Source organism: Geospiza fortis, unplaced genomic scaffold, assembly GCF_000277835.1.
Source record: "Geospiza fortis unplaced genomic scaffold, GeoFor_1.0 scaffold112, whole genome shotgun sequence".
Classification (NCBI taxonomy): Eukaryota; Metazoa; Chordata; class Aves; order Passeriformes; family Thraupidae; genus Geospiza; species Geospiza fortis.
Window position 1 is genome coordinate 2184138 of NW_005054298.1, and position 10868 is coordinate 2195005.

At 39.0% G+C, this 10868-nt stretch overlaps 1 protein-coding gene across 6 annotated transcripts in view; it reads left to right on the plus strand.

The window, feature by feature from the left end:
- The window catches only part of GTDC1 (glycosyltransferase like domain containing 1), a 163692-nt gene that overhangs the window by 150731 nt on the left and 2093 nt on the right, over positions 1 to 10868 (plus strand). For 4 of the 6 annotated variants that reach the window (XM_031056246.1, XM_031056270.1, XM_031056250.1 and 1 more), the window contains 2 exons: positions 3431 to 3501; positions 4212 to 4303. In XM_031056246.1, coding sequence (XP_030912106.1) covers positions 3431 to 3501; positions 4212 to 4303 — 163 coding nt within the window. Of the gene's footprint in view, positions 1 to 422; positions 648 to 3430; positions 3502 to 4211; positions 4304 to 9930; positions 10016 to 10868 lie in introns of those variants that run through there. The other 2 variants (XR_004081657.1, XM_031056257.1) reach the window with 2 other exon arrangements.

Consider the following 10868-nt stretch of genomic DNA (forward strand, 5'->3'; position numbering starts at 1 on the left):
AGAGCATTTGAAAGAGAGATGAAAAGCATTAACTTGTTACTAGTACTAGGCAGATTCCGATACTTAGAAGTCATGATAGCAAATGCAAATTGAGCTTTCTAAACCAAGGCTCTTAAAGCATGTTATTAAGTATTTTCCTTATCAATTTGAGCAGCAGTGTGGGGCTTTAAAAGGACCAGGTATGGGGGTCCCTACTAGTACTGGGCAGATGGACCAGTACTACTCGGTTTTATGCTGCCTCATTTACTTAGTGTTTTGCAATCCTTAATGTGCACAGCTGGCAGCTGAATGCAGGTTTGATACTAACAGTTTAGACATCTTTAGATGTAGCAGATGGAAAATTTTACACAAATAAAGTAGGAGAAAGTGTGCAATTAGGTTTTTATCTGCAGTTACATGATGCATCCTGTGCTTTCGTTTAGAACGTCACCTTGGTGGGTGGTCATCATCTTCCCTTGCACCAAAGCTGTACCTTCTTGACACCACACTTGATGTTGGATTCCTGCACAAGCACCAAACTTCTGTTATTGTTGAGTGTGAAGGAAATCAGAAGTGCAGCAATCAGCAAAAGACAAAGGCAGACCAGCAGTGTGATTCCAGCAGCCCAGTACATTATGGTTGCATTCCATGCGAGTTAAGTCACGATGGTAAAAGCCTTGGCAGGATTTTTTTTTTCAATAGTTTATTCATGATGTTCATTATTATGAGCTGTAAAGACTATGAGAATTTCATTTTTTAAATGTCTTATGGAATGTATCACTTTCTTAGATCTTGTAGACATGCTGTGGAAACCATAACATAAAATATGAGTTACTTACAATAACTAATTTTAATCCCATCTGCTAAGTATGACAACATTAGCATTTCCACTTAATTAAAAACACCCTTAAAGCAGCAATGTTTTAATCACTCCATTTTATTTACTCTCCTCCGGTGTCACTTATAATTGTAACTTTTTATTTTTTAATAATGAGGGATTTTTTTTTCTCTGTGCATCACACAAAAAAGTGCTGTCGATAATTAGCAGTCTTCTGTTATTACTAGACTCAGGTGTCACAACTGTGTCTCATCCTCATTACAGTAAAAAATTTCACCTATCAGATTCATTATTGCTAGATAATGCGACTGAGAGCCTTAGCAGGCCCTCCAGAAAAGTAATTCAGCCAAGCAAAATTATCAGCTAATTATATTTAGAATCAAAAGCCCAACAACTATTTGCAGATAAATTGTATGAATTGAAGTGAATAGACCTGAATATTAAGATTCATAGATTTAGCAGATGATTTGTTAATTGGAATAAAAAGACCATTTACTAGCCATTTTAACAATAGATCAATCGTAACTCTTACTTATTATTTAACTAGTAGTGCTTAAGGATTGAAATGAAGAGTAATTGTATTATTGTTATGATATGATACTTTTCTGGGAGAGGGCAGAAATGCATGGAAATTAAAGGATTCCTTGTGTATCCTCACACCAAAGTCTGTGTCAGTGTGAGCTCTGCCCAGTTTGATTTGATCTTTAGGTCTTGACAAATGGAAGGTGTAAGGTTTGTAGTAAAGCTTACTACTCATAGTAGGGACTGGTCAGAAAAATACACCCAAACTTTGGTGCAGAAAGGATTATGCAAATAAGATCATTTGCAAATGAAAGAATTCCAAATTTTTAACTTTCATCCAGCAAACCACGGAGGCATTAAATTCTGATTTTACTAATTCATGATCCTGGTAGAGGTTTGTTGAAAGGGGAAATTTCATACTCAAACGATGACTCAGATCCCATCTTGGCCTGCAATTTTGTTTTAGGGAGCTGTTCTTTTTTTTTTTTCCATGCAGACGATATGATTAAAAAGCAAATATTTTAACATAACTTAGTGATCTGAGCTATTACTGAAATGTCCACAGTTTCACTCTTTTTTTTTCTCCTAGATTAAAGAAAACTTTAAAAATCTATTTGCTTTGACATATGACACAATATTTAAGAACTGAAATCATCAATTAAATCACACATCAGAAACATTTCCCTTTGGTAAAAAATATAGTGCTAGACGATGTACACTTTGAAATTGTTGTTAATGTTTAAAATGCAATCTGAAGTGCATATGTTATTTAAAAAAAAAAAAACATAAATTACAAATTTTAAAAGTTTATGAAAAAAACCAGCAGTCATTTCTTAGCAAAAGCATTTGCAGAGAAATGTGTCTTTGGGGTTTGTGGATATGCATAGTTTTCTAGCATGAAAGCTGAATATGTTATTCTTTATTTTCTTTTTTTTTTCCTGTTTAAAATTGAGTAGATCTAAAGGAAACAGAGTCCTTTCAGGGTACCTGTAATAAAGTACCAAACCTGCCATTCGCATGGAGGTAGCAAAAGCCTTTGGGTTGTCACTGAAAATAGAAAAGGTGAACGTTGACAAGATTTCAGATTTTTTTTTTTTTTATTCTGGGGAATGAGGAAAACTGAAGTTAAAAATAAAGCCCTCGTATGGTCAACATGTTGGAGGAAATTCAAAGCCTCTCATAAAATAAACATATTTTAAGAAGTGTTTTGAATTTCACTGTGTAATTTCTGGCCAACAGAAATTACAGTTGTATCTTTGGAGGGACCTTGTGTCAGATCAGTGGTCATTATGTGAAAAAAATAAACTGCAACCTGGATGCCTTTAACCCATTCAGCTGTTAATACCTGAATTCCAGGAGGGACAGCTCTGCTACTGGAAAACTTTGCGCCACGGCGGTGCAATTCTAAAATATTTGGGTTTGATGTTTGGGAGATATGTGAAATGTTCCTTGGGAACAAAAAAAGCAAGTACAAAGCTTCGCGCGCTTTGGCAAAGGGATTCCATCAGCGGTTATTAAAAAATACAACAGTTTATGTCCCGAAAAATAAAGGAAATTATCCAAAGCATGTGAATAAGCTGAAATATCCCAGCCTGGAGCATGCTGCAAGTTGTTCCTGGGTTATATTTAGCTGTAACCTTTGGAGTCTGGAAGTCTGAGGGGAATATCTGCTGTGCCAGGTGAGGGTGGTGTGTGTGTCTGCACCACACCCTGGTGTAGCCAACGTGCCCCTTGTTTTCCAGCAGCATTATTAAGCAAAGCCGTCCATACTTCACCATGTTGTTACATGTGTCTGTCTGCTGATTATAAAATGTGTTAAACAGTATTTAAAAAACAAAAAAATGCAGAGCTGCGCTTTGATTTATTCAGCGAACAAAACATATGCTCGCTGTTCTGTTCTATGTAATTCATATGATCAATAAAATTTTCTTTAAAAAGAGCAACTTTGGCATTTAGAAGGATTATGCTGCTGAAGAAAAAAAAAATGTTTCCCTCTTGCTGCATGCAGGCAACCTCAAGGCTCTTGCATGGAAATAATTTTTTTGGCTGACTAATGTCTATTTTTGTGTATTTGTGATTTCTAATCCTCAGGATCGAGGCTGTGCATTGTGGCTGTTACCCGCTGTGTCCCAAAGCCTTGGTGTACCCAGAGATATTCCCAGGTAGCTGCTTTGTTGCCTATTCCTTCTGCTGAAATGTAATAACGTGATTCCTGCTAAAACCCAAAGTTTGGGAATAAACTTGAGTGAAAGCAATTGTTTATTTGGCAAGCCAACATGTTAGTGTTAAGGCAAATTTTATGTGTTTTAATACATTAGACGAAGTTTATATTTGCCATCTGTTCTTTTAAGATAACAAAAAAGCAAGTTTTGAAATAGCATTCTTCATTGTTAGCATACACATCCCGTAATGATAGATTTTTGTTAGAAGGTCACTGATGCTGCAATGGTTTGCAGATTTTTTTTTTTGATACAGAGAAGAGGGAAAAAAAAAAAAGCCAGGCCTGAAAATCACACCAAATTATTTAAACAATTTAATACTTAATAGTATGCAACTGCAGTACAGGATACACACTAATGTAGTACCAGTTCTTCAAAAAATCTCATCACTAAATGTATCACATATGCATTGTGTTACATTAGAATAATGTATTTTAATCACCCAAAGGAGATGTCTAAACAGCACAACTACACAGTCTTATTTAGCATTAAACATCCTTGTGAGCTGAGGTAACCTTATAAAATCATGCTTAAATAATGTAAAACACGAGGCGGCACAGAGCAATATGCATTTTTAATTAGTAAAGTGACTAATATCGAGTGTGTGCTTTGAGGTTTTTGTTTCATTAAAAATGTATCTGTTTTTCCTGCAGCTGAATATCTGTATTCTACACCTGAACAGCTTTTTAAAAGGCTTCAGAATTTCTGCAAGAGACCAGATATTGTAAGGAGACATCTCTATAAGGTAGTTGTTTGGAATAGTTTTAGATGATATAATGCCATATTGAAGTACAAAGGGAAAAAAAAACCCTTAAAAAAACAACATTTAATTAACATACTAATGTTTAAAGGAAACATGCTAGGGAGGGATATTAGTCGTTACACTAACAAGGATTAATTAAACTAGATGCCAGTTGTATTAACCTAGGACTTATGAAATACGTGCACTTAATGCATGCTACATGTTTTTTTTAATTTACTGTTTTCTAAAATGACTGTCCTTTACATTTGGACCCAAGAGGCTTATAAAAATGAACCTGGATTAATGAAACTCATTAGTTTAAAAGGAAAATAAAAGAAAGATCCTACAATTATACTAATGAGGATAAGCCTACCTTCCTATCCTAATTTAATCTTCAAAAAATGGAGGTGACAGGTATCAGGTAAGATTTCTTTGGCTCTGGAATGATTTGAGTGATTTTCATAATTACGATTATTTTAATTCTTTGCTTTATAAAGTGCGTTGAGCATTTAAGTTTATTGGGAGCATAATTTACTGGTATCTATCATGTCCCCTTTTTTGCAGTTATTTCTGCAGAGAAAGTCCAGGTTCGGTGGCAAACTCTCCATTCAGGTTTTGCTCAAGTGTTCAATGCTAGGCCGACTTTCATGGTTTTAAATGGTGTATTTACACTGATGGGAGTCGTGCTTTTCTTTTTTTTTAATTTGAATGTAGATGAAGCACTAAATTTTACATTATTCCAGTGGAGAGCCGTTACTACACGATGCTGCTTTCAGAAGAAGAACTGCAGCTTTTTGCACGCTGCTTTGCCCATTTATAGCGGTTTTTGACTTTTACTGTCCTGGCTCTGCCGTGGGCAGGTTGGAGGTTGGATACACATCAGCCCTGCACAACAGAGGTATTTCAGCTCGTGAAAACCCCTGAATTCAGCTGAAAGTCCTTAAAGGCTTGGGGGCGCATGGAAATACTCCTCGTGTTAACCCGTGCGACACAAACGCGGTTCTTGGAGCGTTCCCTCCTCCATCCAGCCTCACTGTTAATGAGCAGGTCGAGTAATCTCCTCCTTAATTTGGAGTCTCCTGCTGCCAACAGACCCAACCTCATGCCTCCACCTCCCTCCCTCCCTCTGGGGACCAGAAAGTGCTGGGTCTTGCTGTGTCTCGTCTGCCTCTCTTCCCCCTTCCTGCACACACATAACAAGAGCAGCGAGGGCTTAGCCCACGCCTTGACTTTTTTTGTGACCTAAAAATAGGCATTTACATAATGATACATCAAAGATGATGTTGTTTCTGCAGGAAATAGTTAAACCTCAAGGAAAAAAAAAAAAAAAAAGGAGAGAACCAAAAATGCAATTTAACACCCAATTTCAAGCTCATTATCTTTCATTGTCTATTAACTTGGCAATGGTTCAGAAGGTAGCTCATAATAGTTTAAAATGCTGACTGAACACTTCCAGTGTTCAGCATTACTTCTTGAGTCAATAGTATCGTAGAGTTAGGCATGGGGGCTTCAAAGGGAAAGCAGCCCTTAAATGTTTACCTTGGCATTTCCCAATGCTTCAAGCTCAGCTAATGGTTGCATTCACATGGATCTTCTCCCACATGGATCCCCAGCTCCTGAACACAGAGCCAAGGCATGCAAAAAATACTGATATACAATAGTACAGGTTGAAAATGTGTGCACAAGCCCTGTAGGCAAAACGCTGATTTGCTCGAAGGATTTTTTATCTTTTTTTAAGAATTCATTGAGATGATTAGTAGGCAGAAGCTGAAGGTGTTTATCCTGCCCCTCATGCATGGGGTTTGCAGATCTTCTGAGTGTCAGAGCTGCACCTCTGCAACAGGTAGCAATGGAGCTGAGTGAGGGATTGTTTTAAAATGAGGAAAGCAGAGCCTAATCCAGCACCTGTGAGCACCCGAGGAAATATCCCTGTTGTCTTTAATAAGCTTTGGATCAGCTCAGAGAATGCTGTTAGAGTTGTCCTTTTGTGCCTTCGCCCACGTACACCTAGTCTTCCTTCACTGTGGACCATCCACAAAGCCTCCTGGGAAATGTTAGCTCAGAGCTGTGCTGTTAAGGTCATTACAGCTGGAGTGATGCTGCTTGGTAAGGAGCTGAACAGAGTGAAATCCTGAAGGCTACACAGCACTTGCATGGTATTTTCACTTTTTTCAGATCACTATACTATTATCTCTGCTTTAATGGGCTGGAGAAGGGATCCCAGCACAAGAGTCAGTGTTAACCAGCTCCTTGTCTTTCAGAAACCATCCTGCCATACTCTCTGCATCGAGTTTATCAAGTATCTGTGACATTTTGGAAGTAGAAATGCTTAAAAAGCAAATAGTGCTTTTCCCTGCTGGTTGGGGATTCTGCTCCGCAAGCTGGGAAATAATCACCTTGGCTTATCCTTTTACATATTGTTGGGATTTTATTACTCAGGATATCTATAATAATTAGACAGTGGCTAATTAAACAGGCAGTTTATTCCTTCAGATGTCCTCAAAGCTTGTGCTAACAAAATTAGTGGCAGAAAGGAGAAAAATGGCAGCAGGGCAATGGGCTTAGGGGCTGGACATAGGGAACATCCCTGTGAAAATGCACAGACCGAGGCATCAAACTGTAGTAGTTTAACTCCACAGAGCAGATTCCTGATGGCAGACTTTTAAAAATGTCCATGATGTAAGCACCTATGAAAACCTTTCCAGATGATGTATTGCTCACCCTGAGTATTCACACAGCACTCAGGGCTGGCTCATCTGCATTTCAGCCTTGCCTTCTGCCAGTTATTAGCAGAAGACTGAGATGAGAGGGAAGCAAATCTCATTTGTTATCAATTATTTGTTCTGTTCCAGTTTCATGGAATCAAACTCTAGTTCTGGGTGGTTTTGGTTGCCAAGGTAAGCAGAGGAATGAAGCAAGTAACAGCAACAGGGCATTGGTCAGGGCACACCACAGGACCTGTTAGTGCCCTATCTAGTAGATTTAAAGTTAAAATAAAATAGGTCAAAACATTTGTTTCTGCATTATTTTCTTAAAGTTTACCTTTTCGTTTCCTCACTTGAGTTTCTTAATTTAAAACAGCATGTATAAAGAGTATACAGTGGAAAGGGACAAGAAGAGTTGCCAAAAGCCAGGCATGGAAGGAGCTGACAACTTTAAATAATCTCTCCCAGCCCTCCCAGCTGAATGAGTGCTGGTTGACATGCTGTCAGCTTCAGTTCCTACAGAAAAATCCTACTCTCACTCATGCTTGTTTAATGGAGAAAAGAATTTGGCCCACTTTCTGACATTCATCTTCTCATTTCCATCACACTACAGAAGCTCACCTGCCTATGAAAAGACACATGGCGTGATTTTTTTCTTTCTGACACCACTGTAGAAGGAAGTCTGCTGAATTCAAAGGGATTAAACTGCTGTAAAATCAAATTAAGATCCCAGTTAGACCATAGACATCTGAATTGTTTCCAGTCTCAGGATTTGGCTCTATAGGGCAGTTCTAACAAAACTTTCTTTTTTTTCTTTTCCTTTCCTTTTCTTTTTTCTCTGATTTCAGAGAAAGCAGCATCTTGGGTATTTCAGGGAAATGTGTAGAAGGGGGAAGCTGCTCCTGGTCCAGCTTTCATGTTTAGGCAAAGCTAGGGAAGCAGCAGGAGGCATTCTCAGTGCAATATGCAGGGCATTGGGCACGTGAGGATGCAGGGGAACCTGATGCCAGATGTCCCATCAGCCACTCAGCCCTGTTGTTCACAGTTCCTGTACAGGCCATGTGAGAGCCAGGGATGGTTCCTCTGCCTTTATCTTTACCCAATCCCCAGCAAAACTCCACTGGAAATTAATTTTTCCATAAGCAATCTGGTCTAGTGGAAGGTGTACTTGCCCATGGCAAGGGCTTGGAACGAGATGATCTTTAAGGGCCTTTCCAACCCAAACCATTCTATGATTTGTTTATGATGGTGTTTAAATAATTTCCTTAATTAGCTCAGGTTTTCCCCACCTTCAGTTGTGTTGAGTGTCTTGTTCTGGAGTTGGTCGCTTGGAAGCAGAAGCTTCCCATCCATCTTTATTGTACCATCCATTATTTTATAAACATTTGTCAAACATTTACAGTATCCCAGTCCTTTCTGTCTCTCCTTGTGAATGTTATTCCGTGTTTATATTCTAATCTCTCATCATTCAGGCCGTTCTGATGCTTGAGAGCTGTTTTTGTGCCTGGTGTGATCGTTGCTTTAGAGAATTCCGGGCCATGCCATCAGTTTATGTGATGTGTAGTACTCTGATAATTCCCAACCTGTTCCTTATGGAGCCAATCCTACTGTTTACTTTTTAATGGTGAATGTATATTGAGCAGATGTTTGCTTACAGTGTTCTCCAGATCTTTTGTCCCGGGCTGATAAAGTTAATTCAGAGCTTTATAGGGTATGCAAATAGTGCAAGTATTTCCATCCACCCTGCTGGCTTTCTGTTCACTAGCAGAGCAGGTTTGCAGAGTTAAAAAAGAAGGAATTGTATTGAATTTCTGCTCTTACCTGGCTAGCATTAGGTGCAGGTCAGAAGGAGGTTAGAAACACAAATGAGAAACTTGCATTTGCCTCTTGAGCTGCTCGGTTTCCCGTCAACGTGATTTAAAATGGTTTCAGAGGTGGGTTAGATCTGCTTCTCAGAGTCTGTGGGGGAAGGTTACAGGAGCTCTGGAGTGCAGATCTCTGTGTCCATGCTCTCCCATCTCTGTTCCAGTGCTTAGGCATGTGATCCTAAGGAAAATACGTAAAGCATAAGGATTTTTTTAATGTGAAATAAAACTTCCATTACATATTTGGAGCACAGAATCACAGACTAGTTAAGGAAGGTGCCTCTGGAGGTCACCAGCCCAGCCTCTGCTCAAAGCAGGGCCAGTTTCAAAGTAGGATCTGGCTTCAAACTTGGGTTAAGTTGCTCAGGATCACATCCAGGTTAGACTATTCCCTGTGTGTGGCTGGTACAGTGAAGTCCCTGTCTAGCTTAGGAGTTTGCTCAGGTGGGAGGGTGTGCTGGGCTGTGGGACACAATTTAAGCATTTTGGGTGACCCTTAGGTCTTCAAGTAACTGTGGTAGAGGGAGGTCTGCCTGGTGAGATGGCAGGAAGGGAGTTAGAGTTGCCTAATTTTGGGATCTAGCTGTAGATGGATATATGTGCAGATATATATGCGTGTAGGTGGCCTGCACCTGATCTCTCTGAGTTTGTCTTGCTCTTGGCTCTTTGAGGTAAAATATCCATGAGATCCCATCTCTTTAAAAATCACAGAATCATGGAAATATTTAGGTTGGGAAAGACCTTTAAGATCATTGTGTCCAACCATTAATCCAACATTTCCATGATCACCATGTCCCCAAATGTTGGTCTGTAGCTCACAGCAGTTGGCTGCACTTGCAGAGTAGGAATAAAGCAGTTATGGGGGCAACTTTCAGCACAAACACCAGGACTTGGAACTTTTCATCCTGACAGTATTAGATAGCTTCCAGGGGAGTTTTAGAGAGCAAATGAAAACTGGCAGATGAGCCACAGCCACTTCAAAACAGTAGATGGAGAAATGGGTCAAAGGAAATAGGAAGAAAAGTTGCAAAAAGCATGAAAACTTTTTTTTTCTTTCCAGTACAGTTTATTCAAATTACCTTGGGGAAAAAAGCAGGAAACTGTTTTCCCACTGTTGCAGTCACTCAGTGTGTTCTGAGCCATCCTATGCAAGGTACTGCATAGATTTGCATTGAAAATTTGATGTTTTTTGTTTAAAGACAGCAAGAATGAGGTGAGTTTTAAAAGGCCAGTATATAAGAAACTGCAGAGCAGACCAGTTTGGTCAGAGAAATACTGTTACTCTGCTGAGGTGTGTTAAATAGCTCTGCCTTGGGTCTCACAGTGCACCCAATTCATGCAGAGCAATGGTGGATTTTGATGCTGGTCTCCAAAAGTGCTTGGAGTTTGAAAATTGAACTCCAAGGATAATTGCTGCAAACTGCTTTCCACCTTGATTCTTCCACCTTATTCACTTGCAGAGTGAAGGAGCTGGATCAAAGAAAAGATCTGACCCAATACAAATTGTCTCTGTAAATCATTCTAGTCTTGCCTGCCAAATCTCAGGTTTTGTCTGGAAAATGAATCTCTAATACTTAATTTTGTTGAGGCAATTTTTAAAAAAGTACAAAAAATCTACACTAAGTCAATACTGAGTGCTTGAACTGGAGCTGTCCTGAAAGAACCAGTCTGAATGGATGAAGACTTCTTATTAAATTCTAAAGGTTAGCTCTGAAGTCTGATGATGGCGGAGTAGATATTAAGTGCTTTAGTTCTGATCTTAGGACACTAGAAACAAGTTGATTATTTAATGAAAATACTGTTCTGCTGCTCACATTATGCTGTTTGTTCTTTATGGGAAGATGCCCTGCTTTATGTGAAAACTTTGCTTCTTTTGATCCCCGCATATTTAGGAACTGTTGATGGAAACACAGTGATGGAATGAATTTTATTCCTTTAAAAAATGAGTGTCCAGATCTTTGCATGGTTATCACTCCTCAAAAAAAAAAAAAAAAAAAA